The sequence below is a fragment of the Typopeltis vanoorti genome, chromosome 13 (genome assembly GCF_054136105.1).
Source record: "Typopeltis vanoorti isolate ZY-2024b chromosome 13, IOZ_Tvanoo_1.0, whole genome shotgun sequence".
NCBI lineage: Eukaryota > Metazoa > Arthropoda > Arachnida > Uropygi > Thelyphonidae > Typopeltis > Typopeltis vanoorti.
The window spans coordinates 33,279,479-33,305,132 of NC_143561.1; the positions used below are offsets into that span (position 1 = coordinate 33,279,479).

General features: G+C 34.9%; 1 protein-coding gene across 2 annotated transcripts in view; it reads right to left on the bottom strand.

Moving 5' to 3' along the window:
• Positions 1-25,654, bottom strand: part of LOC150100038 (sorting nexin-13-like) — a 480,335-nt gene that overhangs the window by 284,971 nt on the left and 169,710 nt on the right. For both annotated transcript variants that reach the window (XM_090402415.1, XM_090402416.1), the window contains exons 9-11: positions 24,729-24,812; positions 14,454-14,595; positions 3,487-3,602 (exon numbers count right to left, since the gene is read on the bottom strand). In XM_090402415.1, coding sequence (XP_090258541.1) covers positions 3,487-3,602; positions 14,454-14,595; positions 24,729-24,812 — 342 coding nt within the window. The remainder of the gene's footprint in view (positions 1-3,486; positions 3,603-14,453; positions 14,596-24,728; positions 24,813-25,654) is intronic.

A 25,654-nucleotide genomic window follows, 5' to 3' on the forward strand; every position in this document is an offset into this window, starting at 1 on the left:
GGCCATTCCTTTATAATGAGTCTCAGCAATAGGGAATATTCCACAGGAGTGGAAAGAATGTATGATAATTGCAATGCCCAAGGGTGATGCAAAGACTGATGTGTCTAACTATTGACCTATCAGTATCTCTGGAGTGCAGTGAAGAGTTTGGAAAAGTTGGTAAGAGACTGAATACAGAAATGGGTTGACAGTGAATCTATACTTTACAATGAACAGCATGGATTTACTAATCATGTTTGAGTAACTTGTTCACATTTTATAACAATGTGATTCATTCTCCTTGACTAACTCAAGGGGAAGGGATACACCATACACAGGATGGGATTTAATTACTGTACAAATTATTGAATTATTAAATAAAAATCAAAGAAGTACAAATTCATATTAGTGATTCTTTATTACAAATTACGCATTTTTTGGAAGGGAGAAATCAAAGTGTCTTTTGTGTTAGACTGAAATAGTCACATTATGAATGGGAAATGTGAGTTTGCACGATTTAAGGTAACCAATGGTGAACTTGGGATCAGTCTTTGATCCACTGTTAATCAATATTTACATTAATGACATTGGGAAGCATTTAACAAGAGACATACAGCAATTTGCTGATGATGCAAAGATAGGCATGGCAATCAGAAAAGCAACTGACATGGAGTACTTGGAGAATTATTTGAATAATTCTCCAATCTGGAATTGTGGGTATATGAAAATGGCTATCAGTAAATGTTAAGTTATGCACTTGAGTGTACTGAGACATCCAATGACATATTATATTGACAGGATTATACTAGAAGAAACCAATCATGCTAAGGATCATGGAGTTTTAGTAAATAGGAAGGTGATGGTCAGAGACCATAGAACATAATTATTATACAGAAATGAATTTGCATCTGTATAAGGCTTTGATATGATCTCCACTGGACTGATGTGTGCAGATCTGATCTTCTGTTTTCTAAGTAGAGATAGTGCAGATAGTGGAAAAGGTAAAACGGAAAGTGTTAAAGATGGTAAAAGATATTATCAGGACTATGGAATGTAGATTATGAGGAGAGAGAAAGAGATGAATTTGTGGACTATAGTGCTAGCAGACAGGAGAAAGAGGGATGATATGATAAAGACCAACAAACTTTTGAAAGGGTCATATGCAGGATACCAGCAGCTTGAATTTTTCATTGTATAGAGGGAGGACAAGAGGGCAACTGTACAATGAAGAATTCCATCTACTGATATCCTTGTATGAATCTTTCAGAAGTTGAGAATAAATGCAGTCAAGAAAGAGAAACGAGAGCTAGATTTTTCTCTCACAGAGCAGTTGTTGCAGGAATGGCTTGCACTTGAAGGTTGTGAGTGCAGATAGTGTGAATAATTTCAAGAGATGGTATGATGTGGTGCAAGTGATATGTGTCCTCTTATATATGTATATATATGTGTATATATATACGTGTGTGTGTGTGTGTGTGTCCTCTTAAGTACACATCACAGTAACATAAAATACAGTTGAAAATTTACAGGGTTGAATTTATTTTCTCCAGGATTAATACGAGGTTTGTTTGGGAAATTCCTAAACTTCTTAAATAAAAATTTTCCTGTCTAACTCAGAAGTTATTTGTCCTTGTCACCTTCAAAGTACTCTCCTCCACTTTGTATACACCACTACAAGCATTTCTTCCATCCTTTGAAACATTTCTGGAATACCTCTTTTGGGATACTGCATAGTTCTGCTAGAGAATTTTTGTTTATTGGGTCAGCTGACTAAAACCACCGGTTTTTCAACATCAATTTTAATTTGGGGAATAAAAAAAAAGTGTGCTGGTTCAAGGTCAGGCAAGTAAGCAGGCTGTGGAATGACTGTTGTTCCATGTTTCACCAAACATTGATGGATTAGTAATGATGTGTGCGCAAGCACATTATCATGATGAAGCATCCATCGGTTTTCCTTCCAAGCATCAGGTCTCTTTTTCTGATAGCATCACAAACGCATTGCATTACCTCACGATAATACTTCTTGTTCACTGTCATGATTTGTGGAAGAAATTCATGGTGAACAATGTCCTCAGAATCAAAAAAAACTTTTGACACTCACTTTGATGGTTGAGCTTTTGTTTCAACATCATGGCTGTAAACCCATGTCTTAATTCTGGTAATAATGTTTTTTAAAAAGTTTTCATCGTCGTAAGCTCAACTGAAAAGCTCTTGGCTCATGTCAACTTGAATTTGCTTTTGATTGTCAGTCAAAAGGCATGACACAAATTTGGCTGCAGTGTGATGAATGCCTAAATTTTGTGCAAAAATCTCATGACACAGTTTTTGAAATGTTTACTTCTTCAGCTACTTTGCAAACTTTTATAACATTTTCGTCAATTTTTGATGTTGATGGTCGTCCTGAATGGGGATCATTGTCAACTGAAGTTTGGTCATCTCTGAAATGTTTTCACCATCATACGTTTGGGTACGGCCTAAAGCCTCATTCCAAAATGATATTTTTAGCATTTCAAATGTTTCTGTAAAAGATTTTCCTAATTTGACACAAAACTTCAACACAGATTTGTTGATCATGAAAATTGCTCATTTTAAACACACAAAACATCGCCAGATACACCGAATGACAAACAGACATAGTACAATAACTAAGCAAAATATCATGGTGATATTTTGGCTATTTCCCAGTGTTACCGTTAGATTGCAGCATATGAAGCACGCAGATAGTAAAGCTTGTTGGCGTATTAATTCAAAAGTTTGGGAATTTTTCCCGGATAAATTTCGTATGTCTGTGACAAATTTACATCATTCAAAGAACTCAGATCGAATCGTGGTACTTTGTAAAAAGTACTGTCATTCAATTTTTCCTTACATACATCAGACATAGATTTGTTTTGTCTAATTTTGCTATAACAATGGGCAGACAGAAGCCAAAACAAAAGAATTTTACATATTTTAAGAGAGATTCTATATAAAAATTTTATTAAATTCATATAGGGAATACAGAATTATTAATATTAGCCTAAATCATTTGGCTACATTTTGTTAATAAAATGAACAAACTAAAATAGAACCACACAGATATATTCATATGTATGTCTTTTAATCACAAATTTTATTAAATTCCACTAAGCAAGAGTACAGTTAGTGCAATATATAATTTCGAATATTTTGTCCTTCTTTCCAATTGTCCAACCAAAATCAAGGAATAACTTGCACATAGATAAACAAAAAAAATCCTAACAAGTATTCTACAAACATCCCTGAATGTTTGGAGAGCTACTAAAAGATATGGTTGTTGAAACTATGAATTTTTATTTGAATATTTACTTTTTTTTTTGGAGTGGTTTTTGCAAAATGCACTCTTCACTTCCCACTTCAGCAAAATTTTAGATATTTTTCATGCAAATTAATCATATTTTCAAATTATATGACTCTGGTTAGCAGCAATATGAGCAAGACTATAATATCTAGTGAAATTTTTATAAAGAAAATAAGGTTTGAACTTACAGTAGGTATTCCTGTGGAATCAGTATCAACATTGCCCTCTAGCAATCTTCTCAGCCTTGCATCAACGACTTTACGCACATAAGATAAACTACCTAGCTGTTGTTTTATTTCAGCATCTAGAAGTACAATTTCATATCATCTAAGAATGAAAATATCAATATCTAAGAGCAATAACATTTCTGAAGTATTAAAAAAAAATGCTATATATTGTACTTCCAGGAATGGAATACAGAAATGAAATATGGAAGGGTTTTAGTTTTGGTAAATACTAAAAATTTTCAATTATTGGACTGATAATTATAATCAAAGTAAAAAATGTCAAAATCTTACAAATTGCCCAAATTTTTACTTTGACATTTCTTGTACTAAACTGAATATTTAAACACTGTTTTTCAAATTCAGACTACAATCTGATAATAGGGAAATTATATATGTATGAAGTATTCTGTTTATGCAACAGCCCCAGAACTTGCATTTTTTTAGCTTCAGTACAATTAAACTTTAATTTGCCTTCAGGTTGAAAGTAAGCCAAGGCTTTTCATCTGACTAAATTCCTACTAAGTTCAAAACCAAGTCCAAATAATTGTATTTCAATGAAAGTAATTAATTCAATTCTCATATAAATTAGTGAACAATGAAAATGCCACTTTTTTTTTTTTTTTTTCAGTGTTTTATGTTAATGTAAATACATCAATATGAACTCTTGGTGTGGTGCTCTTATTTTTGCCTCAGAGATTTAAGATTATGATTTATTTTGTGACCAAAAACTTATTTAATGAAGCACAATTCAAATAGAGAGATCACATGTAATGACTTCTTGTAGTAGAATTGTAGAGTATCTTGTACATCTTGTAAAATTTCTGATAATATCAGCTAATAGAAATTCAGTTAGTTATTCAGGTGTGACATTATTTTGATATGTGTGGTCACTCCCATAGCTCATTGGGTTTTGGAAGCAAAGCCTTCTGCTGGAAGAAGTGATAGGGTCATAGATGCCCTTTCCACAAAGAGTTAGTAGGACAATCACAAACATTCATGCTCCTTGCAGGATTCAAACCTGCATCCTCTTGGCTGGAGAGTGGACACACACTAACCCCTTTGCCAACCAGATCAACAACAGCAATTTAGAATTAACATTATTTAATTCTGGATTGCTATTAGCTGATGTTATGATGTCCAGAGACATTAACATAGATACAAGAAAAAGATTAATAAAATGCTATATCTGGTCAAGTCTTCTCTAGACCAGTGAAACATGGACTCTAAATAAAAAAGAAGAGAAAAAATTAGAAGCTTTCGAAATGGATTATCAGAAGAATGTTGAAAATATCATGGACAGAGAAAATGAAAAATGAAGATGTTTTAATGAAAATAATTAAAGAATGAAAACTTAAATATTTTGGACATCTAATTAGACAAGAAGACATTCTGAAATTAATATTACAAAGGAAACTGGATGGAAAAAGAGGGATAGGTAGATCCAGGAGAATGTTTGAAGACATTAAGGATTGGACTGGCTTGAATTACCATATATGTTCCAGAGCAGCAAAAGAAAGTAAAAAGGTCCGTGACATGGCTGTCAACCTCCTTCTAGGAGATGACACTTGAAGTTGCCGTGGGAAATTATTATTAAATTACTTATATATACAACTTTATTTTTTATTATTTTTTATTTTTTCACAACTTTATTTGCGAAGTAGTGATTTATTTTTATTTTCATAGCTGCATTCTTATTTTCAACCTTCTGATTTAAACATATACATCGATCATACCATTTAAGCAATCCTTACTGGTATTGAAATATTTATTTCACAAGCAACCTTAAATTATCATCACATCACATCACCGAGTCCCGATTCTTTAACAGAGATTGTTCAAAATAAGAATAAAACATATCATAACCTGTAATAAATTTAGTTTAATCCTTTATCCAAGTGTGAGCAAACAAAATATGCGCCTAAAGTATCTTCAGTACTGGGTTAAGGTGGTACAACACCGGGCAACTCGTTGCAAAGGTGGAGCAAGCTAACATCACTCCTATCTCAGTATCTTCCATAATGCAAAACACATCTCCTTGTGGATATGTATAATGTTATGTATTAAGGGAAGGGCCACTATCCAGACTAGTTTCGACCTTTATACTTTGACCTTGCTAATATATTTTGACCTTGCTAATACTTCTGCCTGGTATCTCCACTTGGGCCTGGCTCCCACTGAAGAGACCTCAATAAAGGTTGAAACTAGTCTGGGTAGTGGCCCTTCCCTTAATGCATAACATTATACATATCTGCAAGGAGATGTGTTTTGCTTTATGGGAGATACTGAGATAGGAGTGATGTTAGCTTGCTCCATCTTTGCAACGAGTTGCCTGGTGTTGTACCACCTTACCCCAGTCCTGAAGATACTTTCAGGTGCAAACTTTGTTTGCTCACACTTGGATAAAGGATTAAACTAAATTTATTATAGTCTAACCAAGTGAAAAATAAACTTTCAATATCATAACCTGCTTTGTTGAAATCACCAGTTTCCTTTTTGGCCTATATAAAGTTCATAATAACATATTATCAATGCATCAAAAAAGTGATTTTGAAAAAGTTAAAAGCAAAGCACTTGCATCCTACCCTTTTCCAGTCTCTTCTTAAATCTACAGACTGTATCTTTGTACCAACCCTTTTTTCCATCTCTTTTGCATTCAGATAGTTTTAATGGAACAATATTCACACAAAAAATATGGCTTCAATGGGGTTTTTTTTTTTCTTCTCCTCTTCACATCCTACACTGATGATAGAGCTAAATGACCTCCTGCCATTCCAAAACAGACTACATTAACTTTTTTCTGTTGCTGTTGGCACCTCTCCAACATTCACCATTATTTAAAGTTTCACCATTAAAGTACAACTACATTAACCCTATTGCTTTTATTTTTACTTCTTAAATAACAGAGAAATCCACTAATACAATAGTTAACCAGTTAATCCAAACAAGCCAAATTTTTGTCAAGTTTCTGGTTTGGTTTTTGTTTCAGTTCACAATGATTTTGGTTCTGGTTTCAGTTTACTATTTTTAGTTTTAGGATGTGAAGCAATTTATTTATTCATATGGAGTTTCCTCCCTTTTCTCTCCCATCCCTATTGGGGCTAGTTGAGCCCCCCCTCATGGGGGGGTTAAGTATTTATGGATGTAGATCCGTGTGTGTGTGTGTGTTTTCACAGGGCTGGTTTGCCTGCTTGCGGGATGTAAAACCCCCAGATAAATTGGGGGGAGGGGGGGAACCCTGCTGTCCACGCCCAAGACCGACTAATTTGGTTATGGCCGAGGAAGATCCTTAAGCTCCTCACGTCGGCGACAGGAATCAAATCAAGGACACTCCTTCCCCAGGCATATGGTTGTGAAGCACAAAAGCCATTAGGCTAACCGTGCGGACAGCAAAGCAATTAACCAAATGGTTAATTGCTTCACCTCTCCACCTTTCTAAAGGCTTTATGCTAAGGACTTGATTTTTTCACATTATCTTGTTCCATCTTTTTGTACTGTCATCTATGCCATTATATTTATACAATTAGTCCATATTCAACCTATTCCTAAGAAGGAAGACAAAGTTTCACCATTAAATTACAACTAGATTAATCCTATTGCTTTCATTTTTACTTCTTAAATAACAGAGAAATCCATTAATACAATAGAGAACCAGTTAATCCAAACAAGCCAAATTTTTGTCAAGTTTTTGGTTTGGTTTTTGTTTCAGTTCACAATGATTTTGGTTCTGGTTTCAGTTTACTATTTTTGGTTTTAGAATGTGAAGCAATTAACCAAATGGTTAACTATATGGTTAATTGCTGAGTATTTTAACTATCTTTACCATGTTTATTAATATTGTTGTGCATTTTTAATAGTGTAAACAAGTTGACATTTGTAATGTTTTATACACTTTGTGTAGCTATAAAATGGATACATCTCAAGAAAGCATTCCAAAATATGTACTCTTTCTCAGCATGCATCTATGACTCAAAGACAAATAGCCAATGACTGTGGTGATACTGTTAATGCAATTTTAAAGAGGTTAAACACTCCTGACAGAAAAGGAATATGTAGGCAAAAAAAGAAAACTACACTTACTCAAGATTGTTGACTAGTTAGGAAAACAAAATGAGTCCAAGATTGTCTGCTGTACACTTAAATTGACTTGGCAGCTAGTTGGATTAATGTTTCTGACATGACAGTCTGTTGAAGATTGTTGGAAGCAGGGAGTACTGCCCACAGATCAAAAAAAAAGAAGCAACTTGATGAAGGCTATGCAGAAAAAGAGGCTCCAGCGGGCAAAAGTGTACACGGATTCAACTGTTGAGAAGTGGAAGAAGGTCATATTCTCAGATGAGAGCCATTTCCTTGTCCAAGGAGTGCGAGTGTTCTATGTTTGCAAATCAGTGGCTGATTAGAATTCTCCCACCCACCTTTTCAACAAGCTCCTAAACACCCAGCTAAAAAGATGTTCTGGGGTTGTTTTACACATGACGGTCCAGGATCACTTATGACTGTTCACGGTATGATTAAAAGTGACCAATACATAAAAATATTGGAGAAAAGAGTGGTCCCACAGATAAGGAAAGACAAAGAATCATCTTCCAAAAGGATCTCGCTCCATGCCACATTTCAAAAAAAGTGAAAGAGTTCCTCAAAAAATCACAACATTCAATTGCTTCAGTGGCCAAGTAACTCTCCTGACATTAAGCCAATAGAAAAGTTGTGGGTAATAGTGAAAAAGAGACTTGGAAAATTAAATCGAGATACAAAGGATAACTTAATGCAATCCATTATAAAAGTATGGTTTCAAGATGCAGAAATTGTGTTCTACAGTCCATGCTTAAGCAAACCCCAAATTTGTTGAGGTTTGGATCCCAAACCACTCAACAGCCAGCCAACCCAATTTAACCCACTAGAGGGCACCTTTAGGACTGACTTCAGTTGCCTTTCTTCAGTCTCATTTGCTTAGTGCTAGTGACTGTGTGCACATATCACTGTTTTGTGATTCCTAAAGATGGCAATGTAACATTGCTGAAATATAGGAAGGTATTGATTAAAGTTTTTAATTAATAAGCTAGTATACTTTTTCATTTCCTGAAAAAATTAAAAGTTAAAAGCTAAACTTAATACACTCTAATTAGTTACTTTTAGCATGTGCTGTGTGGCAAACTGATGCTGACATCAGTAAGTTGCAGAGGCATATTTGTTTAGTATCTACTGTCTAGAAAGTACAGGGGTGTATGGGGTGTCGAAGAGAGATAGTACCTCTCCACTTGGACAGTCGCATGTAATTGTGGTTCAGATGGATTGTTTCTCACTGGACACCCAACTCTCACTTATGGCTCCAAGAAACTACTATAAACTGGTAGTGGCCACACCCTGGTAAACTGTGTCAACCTACAGGTTAATTAAGTGAGGGTAGCCAGATATGGCGATCTCAAGCAGCAAATTCACTGTTTTCAGTCAATTCACTGTATTCAGTGAATTGGAAAACAGTGTCTGTACTCCATGTTAGGAACGGAAGAATTCAGGTCAAGGAGTGGTGGTTGACAGAAGGCGAAAAATATGTTATTGGAACAAAACATTATCTAGTAGACAGAAAAAACATAACAAGCATATTAACATCGAATGTAAGAACTCTTCACCAGGAAGGAGCATTGGAAATACTACTGCCTGAATTAGACAACTACAGATGGGACTCTGTGAAACCAGATGGACTGGAAAAGGAGAATTTCACCATGGACAGTACAAAATTTTAACTTCAGGTAGGGAGGACAACAACCACCAAGAGGGAGTAGCACTTATATTAAAACCAAAGGCTCAAAACTCTCTCTTCTCTTACAATCCCATCTCACCTAGGATAATTAAACCAAGATTTAAAACATCAATTGGATCACTGACTATTATTCAAGTATACTCACCAACTTCAACATCATCAGAAGAAGACATTGAGGAGTTCTATATATTATTGCAAAAAAGCAGCAGCGCAGACATCAAGTCAAGATCTCCTAATTGTAATGGGGGACTTAAACGCAAAAGTAGGCAAAGACTGGGATACCTGGCCCAAGAGTAATCGGACAGTTTGGTGTGGAGAATGCAATGAACATGGTGAAAGACTGCTAAATTTCTGCTCAAATAACAGACTAACAATAACCAACGAAAACCCCCAAAGAAAATGGATATGGATATCACCAGACACAAAAACCAAGAATATGATAGATTATATTATTGTAAACCAAAGATGGAAATCAACATCGACATCCTAAATTGCAGATCCTTTGCTGCAGACTGTGGATCAGACCATAAGCTAGTATTAGCAAACCTAAGAATAAAGTTAAAATCTGAAAGCACTTTTAGAGTCAAAAGGAGACTGAACGTAAAAAAACTACAAGACAACAATATTCTAAGAAAATATCAATGAGATAAAAACCTGAAGGAACTACCAAAACAGAATATAAACATCGAAGAACATTGGTGCAAATTAAAAGAAATAATATTAAAATCGGCAGAATATACAATAAGTTACACAGAAAGAGGAAGTAAAAAGGTTAAGCGATCAAAGGAAAAGCATGAAATTAAAACAGAGCTATAGCAGAAATGAATATAATAGATTAACCAGAGAAATTAGAAAACTAGTTAAAAGAGACAAGAATAACTGGTTAGAAAAAAATGTAAAATGGTAGAGAAGCTATCAAAAGAAAATAACCTCCATCGATTATATAAACAAATAGACCAAATTAGCAGGACACGGACAACAAAAATGATAATGATCAAAAACAAAGAGGGACAACTAATTGAAAGTAAAACAAAAAGAATGACCAGATGGGAAGAATACTTTAGAAACTTATATAATAAAAACAGCTCTCAGGATATTACTATTCCAGCCACTGAAATGGAAAAGGAAACAAATATCTTTACCAAAGAAATAATAGCACACAGCATAAATAAACTTAAAACTAATAAAGCACCTGGTATTGATCAAAATGCATGTAGAATTCTTAAAAGCAGGAAAGGAACAACTTTGGAACCATTAAAAACATTATTTGAAAGGATCTACAAAAATGAAGCAATACCTACTGATTGGACCAAATCAGTTATAACTCCTATATACAAAAAAGGAGATAAAACAGAATGCAATAATTCCAAGTAATGTTTTTACGAAAGTACTCCAAAAACAAATTAAGCCATATATAGAACTAGCATAGGAGAAAAACAAGCAGGGTTCAGACCAGGACGAAGCACAATTGATCAACTATTCACTTTACGACAACTAATAGAAAAGACACTAGAGTACAACCAAAGTTGCTATATAAATTTCATAGACTTTTGTCAGGCCATTTGATTCAATCCGTAGAAGAGAACTATGGAAAACTACGAAAGAATTTGGAATTCCCAACAAAACCATAAGAATAATAAAGAATCTGTACAAGAAATCTGAAAGTGCAGTACGAGTGGAGGACACCTTAACCAAATGGTTCCACACAGAGAGTGGAATAACACAGGGATGCAATGTCTTACACTGGAAGAAGCAACTGGTAAGGCCTTAAACAAAGACTCCAGAATCAAAATATATGGAAAAACTATAACAAATTTAAAATTTGCAGACAACACTGCATTACTTGTAAGCACGGAAGAAGATCTACAAATGCATTTTTGATAAAATAAAGAATGTATAAAATTTGGATTAAACATAAATATAGACAAAACAAAAACTATGCAAATAGGGAAAAAAAACACCAATCTGAAAATTGAAATTGACAATAAGAATCTAGAGCAGGTAGAAAACTTCACCTATCTTGGAGGAGTAATTGAGTATAATGGGGAAATTACAAAAGATATAAACAGATGAATCAGTCAAGCATCCCAAACTTTTGGATGACTTAATAAAATATGGGAGTCAAGCAAGTAACAAAAGTAAGAATCTATGAGATAATGGTCCTCATAATACTCCTCTATGGAAGTGAATGCTGGAATCTCAAAAAGGCTGAAGAAAAAAAATTAACTACTGAAATGGGTTGGCTAAGAAGATTACTTGGAGTATCTCTGATGGTTAGACTAAGAAATTAAGACATAAGGAAATGACTAAAACAAGAAATAACAATAATAGACAAAATTCAAGAAAGACTGCGAGTGTGAACAGAAAGATTACCAACTAAAGCCCTGAATACAACGATGGAAAGTAAAAGATCCAAAGGGCAGCCCAGAATTAGACAGAGAGACAAAATAAAAGAGGACCTGAAAACCAAATCACAACAAGCGACACCAAACTGAACAGAATTGTTTACTCTCCAGCGACAGACAGAAGTGGAAAGAGTTCATTTGGCCGTATCATCCACATAGATGATGGAAGAGAGAAGAAGAAAGTACAGAGACTTGAACTCACGTGAATTAATTATTTATATGTGAATTAATGAATATTAATGAATTAATTAAAAAAGGGCAACATTAACAATATGAGAAATATTACTTTAGTGGATTTTAGTGCGCTAAACCCTCAACAATATAATATGTTTATAAAGTTCATGGACATGCAGTATTTAAGAAGTTGAAGGAGTAAGCATTTAGATTGCTGCTGTAGATATATTCAGTATGCAATGTAAAAGATGTCAGCAATTTTAGGCATATCAAATTAAAAGTTTGGGGCTTGTGACTTTTGCTATTAATATGAACACAGGCTACTGCACATATTGAGTCTGAGACTGGAAGCTTGCACACAAAATGTGCAAAAATTAGAGGGCATATCACTCAGGACCATAAACTTTAGCTTCACACTCATTCTACAATAGAAGCTTGTAACAGATATAATAAATATATTAAAAAAAAAATCAACAAATACAAATTGGATGTTGATCCTTCTGGTCCCTTGGCAAGGCCACCAGGTGCAAATTTGACACTTCCATGTTCCCACTTCTTACCCATCCATACAGTGTGCTTGCAGTATCACTTAAAGATAAGACAGATCTCTTGATTAGCCCAAAAACATTACAGTGAAGGCTACTTCTAGTCTTTTAACAAAGACATAGAAAGAATCCCAAATAATTTGGATCATCTGGTTCTGAGAAATTCCTCTTACTGTGTCAAAATTTTATATTTTTTTGTTCCAGAATTAACACCTATCCTACTTTGTCTTTTTGATCTTTCCTAATTAGCTGACATCTACCCTACAGCATAGCTCCAATCATATTCAGCCCATTCCAAAAATACCAACAGTCATCCAACAAACCATAATTCAACTGCTCATTCTCTTGTTCACTTTAGTTCTTTCAGAAACACTCACAGTCATAAAGTTCAGGTATAATGAAATTATCAGATGGTGGAATAGACACGTGGGTTTGAGTTTTGATCTTTTCTGAATTATTACATTTTCAATATAACAATATTTCAGGACAAGTGTGGTGGTAGTGGTTAGCTTCCTCTTTGCATCCTGATATGATATATTTTGTTCTGTTTTTATCTTTTTTTGTATTTCTTTTTAATCCTTCCATCTCTGGCATTCATGGGACCAGACTGGATGATCTCCCTGACAGTTCACACATTTAGCTTTCTGAACAGAGCAAGATTTATTGTCACACTCTTTACTTCCACATCAGGCAAAGGTGGTAGAGCAATGACAGGTAGTTGGGTTTGCCCGTATTTTTGACATTTAAAGCATCTCAGTGGATCAGGAATGTACAGCCTAATGGGACAATTAAAACAACCTGGTTTTACAGATGTTAGAGAGGTAAAGATGGTCACCTGGTTGGAACTAGGTGACCATCTTTACATATCAGGATGCACCTCATACCAGACACTCCCTAATCTTTAATCTCTGAACTTATTTCCTCATCTAAGACATCAAGAAGATCCCATTTTGATATCACTCCTTTAGAAGATTTATAAGGTGTTACCGTAATTAGCATCCATTGATGTTGCACTGAGTAATTTTTCGGAGTGTTGCTGGCATGTTTCCACAAGGACATCATAGATCGTAGTTTTCTCCCAGTAACGGTGGTCTGGAAGACAGGATAGGGTAAAAGACTCAAGAGAAGTTGAGCAAAAAATACGAAGAGGAAAGAGGAAAAATGAAAAGGGCCAGTATTATCACTGATAGGTCCCCTCTACCATGAACAGGTGTCTCCATGAGGAGCAGGGTAACTGTTAGGACATAAGTTCTTTGTCTCATTTCCAATCTGAATAGCTTCTACCATACTGCCTGCAGTGCCTCATGTTTCTGACAAATGCTAACTGCCCAAGGATGATTTGAATCCAGTAAAATAAAATATTAGAACCAGTATCTTTCACTAAAAGGGAGTAAAATTTCCAAACTAAAGGTTTTCAAAACTCTTCTTTCTGCATTCCAAGTTTAAGAAAATTTAAATTTATGGCTGCAAATTTTTCATTTGAGTTAATGTAGGTATTCTAGGTTAATACATGGAATACTGAAGGACCAAAATTACCTATGGAACCAAGTATTAAAAATAATATCAGGTAGGAAACACTAGTTAAAAAAAAAATGATCTCCTTTGTTATTGCTTTTTAAATTAGCACAATCAAGATAGCTAATTCCTGTAAGTCACTAGATTTTCACTTTCTGAAAGTTTTCTTTCTCAATTTGTATTACTGGTTAAGAATCAAGAAGAATATTTTATCCTTCACTAAATAAAACTGCTAAGTGTAAGAAGACCTTGTTTCCCTCCAGGACAAAAATAACAATAATATAAAATGAATAAAAATTTATATTTTTTGAGGGGAAAAGTAGATGGAAATTAACTTTTGAGAGGAAAAGTATTTGACTCTTGGTTCTAATAAAATAATTTCCTCCAAACAATAAAAGCTGGGAAGCAAAAACACTTACGAAAAATAATCGAAAAGTTTATATTTCTCTAAAAAGTTAAAAGAAAATGACCCCAAAACTATGAGAAATAGATCCAAATCTATGATAAACACATTCAGAGATTATTAATTACCATCATCTCCTCCAGTATCTTTGGATCTCAAAACTGCTATTTCATGATTAACAATCTCTCTAACAGCTTGTAGTTCATCTTCATTATCCGTACACCGAAGAACAAGGAGAAATGCATCACTAGCAACTAGTGTATCTCTGCACTGCAAAAAAACAATACAGGAATTACATTTAAAAATAGTTGTCACAGTTGTCTATTTTTAAATGTAATTGTATTTAAAGCATTAACCAAATAGTTTGCATTTACAAAGTTATAAAATAGATTACAAATCATCTATGATGAAATAGTATTTTTTTTTTCCTGTCTTTATCTTGACTTTATTTCTTATAATTTTCTCCCCGTATTTTTTATTAGCTTTCTGACTCGTCAAAATATTTAAGATAAAACTAGAAGGAAAAATTGAAGGTGATTAGGTAGCATGTTGAGCAACACCATAGTTATGAGTATACTGAAAGATAAGCTTATTTTCTTTGTTAAAAAACAAAACTATTGCTTTATAAATTGTGTATAAATTAATCCAAATTTAGATGGTTAGTAAATGTTTCGAGAACTGCATTATAATACAACAGATTGCTGTTAGCTTGTCTATGACAATTCATATTTGTTTTAAGTTTTTCTGTTAATATTTAGTACTGTATGAGTGTTTTATTAATTACTAATTAATGAGTTTTAATTGTGTGCATAGTTGATCATTCATTGTATAGTTTATATATATATATAATTGTGTGTGTGAGATATAACAAATGGAAACAAGAAGTTCGAGATTGACTAGAAAAATTTCATTCAATGTAGCATGTGGCAAACGTGAATAAAGAAAGAGAAAATTTTTCCAGAAATATGTGATAATCATGCAAAATTAAGGAGCGGAAATTCAGAGATGATGGTGAATATTGGCATTTTAAGTGAAATGCAAGAAAAACGGAGGTATATGAATGAAAGATAATGAAAGACAAAAAACATGTGAGGAAACACACACACAAAATGTTGCATGATGTCAGAATTTTTGAGACTTCAACACATACTGCTGCACAATACTATGCATGAGTTGGAGACGAGAAAACTGTTTCAGCAAATAGCAGGAAAGAAGACAAAGTATGTGAAGATGTAAAGTAAGAATCACGAAAACAGAAATGGAAAAAAAAAATGATAAGGGAATATTTATCAATTCTACAGGGTGGCCATAAATTAACTTTCCCTCTTTGGAGGTATCTGTAACTAAAATTAATACACAGAATGAGACCACATTTTGTATTGAGACTTTCAAAGGCACAGGGAGATGAATTCCGTGAAAAAAATATTTAGTACCAAAAGTCGCCGATAGGGGAGATTTTGGTGCTGGCGGAGCCAAAAGCAGTCAAATATTTGCAGTAAACGCAGGTAAAAAGGTTATGCAAATTTTACTGTGCATACATAACAGCAGCGCTACCAATTCCATTTAAAAAGGGATTGGGAACGTTCAGGCAGTTATTCGAATGACTGATGAATTGTGCTCAATATGCATCCTACCTTGCATCAGCGTGCTTTACTTGTTAAGTTGTTTTACCTTAAACACTGCAATGCCACAGCAGCCCTTCGGGAATTTAGAAGGCTCATAACCTGCGTACAGGTCCGATGTCAACTGGAGCACTGAGAACTATGATTAAGAAGTTTGAAGAAACTGGATCACTAGGAGTTAGACCTGGCAGAGGGCAGAAAGAAGTGCAAGAAGACAGTAACAGACGTTGTTATTGTGGTGTTCGATGACACTGGAACCAGTACTGGTCCAAGCACTTGTGCCATAGCTCGCAAACTTAATATGAGTTATGGTACAGTCTGGAAAATCTTATGGAAAATGCTTCACTTCTATCTGTACAAGTTCAGTCATGTGCAAGCACAAACTACCACAGATTATGATAAGTTCATATCCTTTGTGCTAGCGTTTCTTGCCCAAATGGAGGTCAACAATGACTGGCCTTGGAGAATATTGTGGGGTGATGAGGCTTGTTTTTATCTGAATGGGTCGGTCAACACTCACAACTGCAGAATTTGGGCATCTGAACATCTCCAAGCGATCCAGCAAGTACCACTGCATTCTCCAAAAGTAACCATGTGGTTTGGCTTCACAACCAATTTCATAATAGGACCATACTTTTTTGAGCGTATTACCCTTACAGGTCCTGTAACCTGCTCCATTACTGGAGAGATTTATCGACGAATGCTGGAGAATTTTGTCATTCCTGCATTGCAGCAAAGACAATGTTTCGACTTCATAATTTTTATGCAGGATGGAGCACAGCCACACATTGAATGTTCAGTACATCGCCTTTTACGCCAGCAATTCAGTAATGAGAGGGTTATCAGTCAGTTCTTTCCGATGGCATGGCCACATCGATACCTGGACATCACTTCATGTGACTTTTGGCTGTGGGGGGGTATTTGAAATCTGTTGTGTATGTTGGTGGCGTTCCCAACTTGCATGTCTTGAAAGAGAATATAAAACAGGCTGTTATGAACATCCAATCAAACTCCTTACGGTCAGCTGTAGAGCATGTCACACACCGGATGCAATTTGTTGTACACAAGAAAGGTTAGCACATTGAAAATCGTGTATGTGGTCTGCTGAATAAAACATTATTTCCTGTGAGTTCAATCACTACATTAATTTCTGTCTCTCTTGGCAAGTGGTTTTAGTTTAATTATTATTATTATTATTATCATTGTAATGTGCAACATATCCAGCTGGAATGAGTGACACAGCTGTTGCTCACACCATCGAAATGTTATTATTCCATTTTATCTGCCTTTAATGTAATTATCTGCTTGTTTTCAGCTCCATCAGTACCAAAATTCCCCCTATCAGCGACTTTTGGTACTAAATCTTTTTTTGCGGAAATCATCTCCCCATGCCTTCAAAAGTCTCAATATAAAATTTGGTCTCCTTCCGTTTATTGGTTTTAGCTACAGATGCCTCCAAAGAAGGAAAGTTCTTTTATGACCACCCTGTATAATCAGAAGCACATTTGACAACCAAGCAACAAAAGCATGCATTTTTGAAAACTAAGATTCATGATGTAACTGAAGCAACATGCAAGACAGTCAAATGAGTACATTATATGATTGTGTTGGGCAGAATTATTATGATTGTACAGGCACCACCATAGAGTCCAAAGGAGTCAGGAGACCCAAACCATCCACACAGTATGTATTATACCAACCTTGAACTCATTAAAAGACAAAGCAATCACAACCGACTCTGGCAATCCATTCATTCACTACTCTCCAAGCATAAAATCTATTGTCCTCACACCTCTACTAACCACACTCTTACTTGACTTCCAAGGATGACCTCTTGTTTTGTCCCCTTTACTCAAGTGCTTAAACATTTCCCCTACATCAACACTATAAAACTCAAAGTAAATTAAATGTTTTTATCATATCTCCTTTTTCACTATCAACTACTTCTGTAACTCACAAATCTTCAATCTATCCTCATATGGATTCCACAGACCCTCAGCATCTTAGTCACTTGCTTCTGGATCCTCTCCACTACATCCTCATCTCCTCTTCATCCTCAACATGATGACCAGACCTGAGCACAGTGATGCAGATGTTGACACATCAAGCCTTTATAAAGAGGAATAACTTCCTTATCTCTACTTGTTAGTGTATTCTTCAATAGCCAAGTAAACCTACAAGCTGCCTCGGCAATCTTATCACTAGTCTTATCAATAATCTTATCAATAGTCATCTATTATCACCCACAAATCCCTAGCATCCTCTGTTTCCTGGAGTACAGTTCCATCAATGTGGTAATGTGAGGTATCTGATGAATTTCATTCAGATATACCATATTTTTATTTTTTCTATCATGTATTATTAAATAGTCTTCATAAAAAGAAATGGAAAGAAACAGGGTTAATAAAAGTTTATTCTGCCCATATATTGTCATATAACACTTTGTTGCAAAATTTAATTTAGTGTTATAATTAAATTCACTTGTCTTTCTCTCCATAGAGAATAAAATCTATGTAATTCATTTGAGGTTAGGATATTATAGAATGGAATATCAGCTAGGGTTTTGCGAGAACGTGCAAGGGAACTGACAATGCCTCTGACAAGACTAAGTCTCAGCTCTGGTAGTGGAGTGGAAAAAGAGCAAAATCTCCCTTGCATAAGGGAGATTCTATGACTGCAGTAGCAAATTATAGACCAATCAGCTAATAGAGGAATAGCTAAAGTATCTGTCTGTAGAGCTCAAGAGTAGTCTGTAGATCCCGAACATTCCATGTGCTTATGTAAAATTTCCTTCTAAGATTAATCTTATACCTTTGTGTTACTCATTCACAATATCGCTGACTTTTGAGGGAGACTGTACCATACTTCTCAAATAGGACCCTCTGCCTAAGCTCTGATTATTCCCTGCGACAACCGATGCAGCATGAAATGTTGCATTAGCATTTTGGAGTGAAGTCACTGAGAGAAGAAAGTGGTAGGGTTACAGAGGCCCTTTCTACATAAGATGAAATGAAATAGCAAAATAGGAAAGATTCATCCCTAGCCCTCAAATACTCTAATAGCATTGGGGGAAGGAGCAAGAAGAAAGTAAGGGGAGGGAACAGTCTACAGATAATATAACAGATGTATATCACGTGAAGTAAGGCATCGTCCAGCATCAAGTACCTCGGGTTTGCCGTACCTGTACTCACTAAAGTGACCCCTTGAAGAATGTTTTGTTTTGAAATTTAATTTCAAGAATTTAAAAAAAAATTCCAGCAACAAACAAAACATTGCTGGAATTTTTTTTTAATTCTTGAAATTAAATTTCAAGTGGGTGAGTTTGAGAAAGTGTTTTATCCTACAATTTTCTTCATGTAAATAATTATGCTTGTATAGTTATTTAATTAAAAGTTGTTTTCTTTTGTATTACAATTTCTTGTCTTATTTTAGAGATAAAGATAAGTGAATATAATATATTAATTTCAATGTTTTGTGGGAAAACTAGTATTGCTTTCAAAGTAGATGAACTTATCAGAAAGAAACCAGAGATAATTAAAAGATTATGGTGATATGAACCTAATCTGGAAATAACTTGTGTGGTTTGATAGGTGCAGGTATATAAACACACATATGAAGCAGTAAACAAAAATTGTTTACTAACTTGCACATTAACAAATGGTGCAGTTGACATGATGAGTTTAAAATTTTAAGAGGCTAGTATTCATAAGTTTATTTCTCTGAACTTTCTTTCCAATTTTATTTAATGCAAAATTAAATTATCAGTGGGAGCCAGACCCAGAGGTTGTGATACTACCTATACAAAGGGTGTGACACCCTTTGGCAACTTCTATAGGTAAATATGACTTCTCTATTACTTCCACCTTAGTATCACACCTCTGGGTCTGGCTCTCATTGATGAGACCTCAATAAAGGTCGAAACCGGTCTGGGTAGTAGCCCTTCCTTAATGCATAGCATTATACATGTCTGCAAGGAGATGTGTTTTGCATTATGGGAGATACTAAGGCAAATGATGAGAACTTATACCACCTTTACCACAAGTTGCCCCAGTCCTGAAAGTACTTCAGGCGCAAACCCTGTTTGCTAACACTTGGATATAGGATAAAACCCAATATATAATTAGTAGCATAGCCAACTGAAAAAACTTCGATGCTTATCTTGTAGTTCCACATATACTCTGTGCCTCAATACTCTTGGCAAACAAACCTCTCACTAGACACCTAACAACAAAAACATTTAAGTGAAGTTTATCAGAATTATACAAATCCTTCCATCTGTCAAACTAAGATCATAGGTCCACAAACTCTACACCATTCCTAGTGCACAACCTGCGTATTGATTTGTTTAATATCAATGTTCTCCACCTCTTCAGTTTGCCTCTATCATAGTGTGGAAGGAGACTTACAATCTTCACTTTCTCGCTCTTCATTTTCACTTTACCCAAAAAGTCCTTCACATCATCCCTCATAGAATACTTCTCAGGTCATTAGTGCCAACCAAGACAATTAATTCTTTCACCTTCTCTTTCTGCATCCTAATAACATCACTAATATTAATAATTTTTGCACCAAGAGAAACAAGATTTTGTTATACGTTCATTAAATACTCCACTGAACATATACAATCTCCATATAAAAGTTTCTCCTTACCTTGTTTTTCAAGTTTATTCATATCATCTTGATTCTTACCTCAGACCTCCAGCTTTTTTCTCTTCTCATCTCTGCTTGACATTTCTTCAATTTTATGCCTGTGAAGGATAACATGCGAGCATGCTATGTGCTTATTGACGTTCACTTCATTCTTCTGAACATTCACCACCACATATTCAACATTAATATCGACATTAACATTTTCCAGTTATTAATTACTACTGTCTACTCGATTAACACATGATTCATTCTCTCCACCTAACTGGCACTCACTCACCAATTTCATTCTCCTTCCATAAATCCTTCAGTTTACATAACAAATACATTTTACACATGCTGCACTGAACAAAATCATCCAAAGATACCCAACAAGGATGTCTTTGCTGCCATTGTTCTGCCATGTATTGACATGACATACTGACAATACTGAATTTAAACAAAAATATACGGTTTACTTAAAACTAAATAACTCACTCTAACACACACACGCCCATATAAAACAAAAAACGACAGTGCATTAACCTATTATTATTAACTAACTTATGAATAAATGCCATCTTTCAGCAATGCTAATAACTAACTTATACAATTCAGTTTTATCATACCAAGGTGGCAGACTTGCAATTTTTACTTTCTCAGTCTTCTTTTTTGCTTCTATCAGCAATTTTTTCATTGCATTGCATATATCTCACTTTTGAAATCATTCATGCCTGCCAAAACAATCAATTCTTTCACTTCTCCTCTTTGCAAATTAAAAGCTTCACTAACATCCTTGATTTTCACTCCTGAGAAACATGCTTTTGTCACTCTCTCATTAAGTACACCTCTTATCAGTGAATTTCATTACTATACCCTTTCCTTCCTCCTGGTATCTCACTCTCATACTTCTCGTTCACTTTTTCTTTCAATGTTCCTCATGTTGTGCCATACGGCAATCGTTTTTCAAGTTGCTTGAGCTCATGTTTTGTACTGTGAAGGATACAGCATAAGTGCACCATTTCTCTCCTCACTGTCACCTCATCTACATTACCTTCAGCCACTTCTTTCATACTCGCATTCATATTTCGTTCATTATTGCTAACTTCTTCTGCTACAGTTTCCACAACAATTTTGCTATCATGTCTAATGTCAGTAATATTAGTCACTTCCAGTGGCGGCTCATGGCTTGAAATCGTGGGGGGGGGCTTCAACTTTTGAAATATATATACACACTGTAAATACAGTGTGCATGTGTTTGGATAAAATATCAAAATTATGGTAAAAATTTAACAAAAAAATTAAACATAGAAAAATATAATTTATTATCAAAAAAATTATACAGTTTGGTATAATTCAAAATTACTTAAAAATAAAATATATTCTTCTTGTTTTGTTTCATGAAAAAATATTGTTTATTATTATATTTAGTAATTTCACTAAGAACATAATCTAAATTATTTTCCGTTATAAATTTTAATAGGTCAATTAATTTGCAATAATCATGCATGTCAGGTCTACTGTAGAATACTCGAAGTTCAGTTTCAAGTTTTTCTTTGTTGATCATGGGATATATAAGCACTACGAACACTCTACTACTGGCGCAAATTGCATATAAACAACAGTGGAACTCCACAACGGACAGTGCTGCATTACGATAATAGCTCGCATCTCAATATAACATGCACATGCTTGGACGAGTAGCAATATGACACTTTGGTAAATACAGTGCTGCTGGCGTCCTTCGCCCTCCTAAGTGCTACAAGATGGATTTTTATTATTTTTTATACAAAATAAGAGAATTGTATAGGATTGTTGATGATAAAATTAAATATTACAAGCAAATATAAATAAATTAATAAATATATTTATATATCAAGAAAAATTGGAGGTGCTGCAGTTCCGCAGTGCCTATGCACGAGCCACCCCTGGTTATTTCATTCTACTGCTTTCAACACAACTCGCATTTCTTACCCTTGCTCACAAAACATTTCTGACACTTCTCTCTCTCTCTCCCCTTCATACCATAAACTATTCACTCTTGGCAATGAGAACAATGAACATACAAAGCAGCTAGCAGTGGCTGTGACTACAAGAAGAGGAATAGTTCCAGAAAAGTGAAAATGAAAATATGGAAAAATAGCGTCACTACACAAGGGAGAATCCAAATCATGTGTGTTCAATGATAGAAAGGTGACAAGCATAACAACACAGATTCTGTTCTGAGACTAGAGGAGATATTCAACTGTCTGCTGGTGATGCTAAATTAGGAAGAGCAATGTAAGATCTGATGATATTATTATTACAAGAGGATTTGAATAGGTTGGCACTTTGAGCTGAAGAAGAGATATTACTTCATTATTGCTAAGAATAAAGTCACACTATGGCCAGAGAAGATGGAATGAGGTTTATTATATTATATTGATCCCATACATGAAAGGTTGAGGGCCCTATAAGCATATCAGTGCCATGTATGTGGGGTGCAGATGAGAACTGAAACAGAAGTAAACTGATGTTTTTTTTTTTTTTTTTTTTTTTTTTTTGAAGAGTTACAGGTCGTACTTGTTTAGGAATACTTCATGAAGAAGGCTATTTTGGAGGTGGATGGAATAAAAGAGGATGAAGAGAAGCAGGTTCAATGTGTTTGCAGTTCCACAGTAAAGGGATGTGTGGCAGCTACTGCTCTTACATTAACAGGTGCAACAGAAAGTGGAGGAATGATGTTGCCAATTTGCTGGAGCAGTGACCATAGAAGTACCTGCAGAATAGACACAATGTTGAAACACTGCACCTATCAGATAAAGGTTTAAGTGAATCTATAAGAGCAGGATCATCTGTGAGCCTAATTGCTAGCTTCTGGATGACGTCAATGATTTTAAGGGAAGTTTTAGATGGACCACCTCAAACATGTGAACAGTGTTCTAAACATGGGTGGATTTTGGTTTTGTATACAGTGAAGAATTAGTTGGGTGTAAAATAGGTTCTTGAACAAAAGAGAATGCCAAGTTTCTTGGATGCTGAGGAGGCTATTAATGTGATGTACTTATGCCAGGAAAGACTGGAGGTAAACGTTACTCCATGTAAAGAGATCTGATCTTGTCTGCTGATTTGTGGATAAGGGTAGGTAAACTGGGATCTCTCTTTTTTGCACAAGAAAAGGCAAGACCATGTTTTTGTAGCATTGAACATGAGAAGGTTGTCCTTTCCCCATCAAAGGATAGTATACAGATCAATGCTTAAGGCACGAGATAGGATCTTGTAGCCTGGAATGTGAGACAACTGCATTGCTTGTCAAATGAGTAACATGAATGGAGAGAATTATAGTCTGGAAAACTGTGGATAAGATTAGCAATTACTGTAAACAGGAGAAACAGAGTCTTGAGGCGGTCCAGCAATGGTGGTGAAGTTTGAAGAGAGGCAGCTATCTCCCATGACTCGCAGAGAATTATCAGAGAGAAAGCTGGCTACCCACTTACAGAGTATGGCAATTTATTAAGCAGGCCATGATGCCACACATGGTTGAAAGTGTTGGAAATGTCAAGGCTGTTTTGTTGAAAAGTTATAGGAGACAAATGGTGCTTGGATTCCGATATGGCAGGAGGTGATTTTCCTTGGTCATCTATATAGGAGTTTGAAGAAAAGAGTGATGCCAGGCAGTCAGCCATCAGGATGAGAGAGACAGTGGTAGAAGTGCAGGAGAACAGAAGTTGTACCCCAAAGGCCTTCGTAAGGGACCAAAAGGGGACAGCTTCCATTTGGACAGGAGGCCAGTTTTCTGCTGTTGGCCTTTATGAAATCAGATTTGGTGATGTGCTAATGACTGATTTGCATATGTTGCATGCTTTGGTATAGATAGAGTATGAAGCCAGAGTTTGTGATGAGAATGCAATATGCTACTGGAGAATGTGGCAAATGCACAGAGAGAGAGAGAGACAATGAATTAAAGGTGTGAATATTACATATCATGGACAGCAATTCCTTACTATCCCATTATGATGGATTGTAAGGAATCACAAGATTATCTCCATGATGAGTTTTGGGATTTCTTTGAAGTCTGATGATATAATATTTCAATTTCAAGTTGAACATAGCTTTATGATTACAATACAAATTTATATATATATATATATATATCCATAAATAAATAGCACTTACCAGCCAGACAATTGTTTGATTTATATAATCAGGATCAGAAAATAGGCTAAAAACTGGTAGCACAGCAGTATTTACAGCAACCTCCTAAGTGATAATAATAAAAAAAAGCATATAACTAAATAAAAATTGTGCTAACTTTTTATAGTACTGATGCATAACACTGACCAAGTATAAAATAAATATTATAATGAATGAAGATATATTTCCTGGATTTCACATTAGTATCACCTGGGCACAAAAGGAACTGTTACAAATTAAGTAGTGTGGAAACAATTCATAACATCCTCTTGAGAGGGGCATACAGGAAACTTCATCTTCAGTCCTATATGGTAGGGCTGAAGGTGGTATAAAGATAACTGTCTCCCAGATTTTAGGTAAATTAATGTAGCTGTGGAGTATCTAATGATTACAATTTGAATAGCCACATATTTATTTTGTTAATTCACTTATCTTCAAATAAATTAATTTATTTTAAGATGACAAAAATTTGTAAAATAGATTTTAACCCCTTAACGTACCAATTAAAAATCAGAAAGCGGGTGTTCATCTGCCAATTTTTTGGGCAAGGATGATTTGCTGGATCAAATTCATCATTATTTGAAATATAATGATGAATTTGTGCAAACGAAATAGCCGATACACGCCGTTGGCAACTTTTCTTGGCTGAAAGGAAATAGGCACAAGATTGTCTAGTGTCTATATTCGGTTGTATTTATATGTGAAACCAAAATTCAAAATCAATTTTGGTGCAATAAAGAAAAGACATATCACAGACATCTTTGTATGTTAAGGGGTTAAGATATAATTATATACATTATTTCTCCTCTTGCTTGGTTACAGGAAAATAATACAGTCAATGCTTTCTAACCTTTATAAATTTTTCTTCTGAGGGGAACTACTGAGTAGTTCACCCCCTCTGAAAAAAA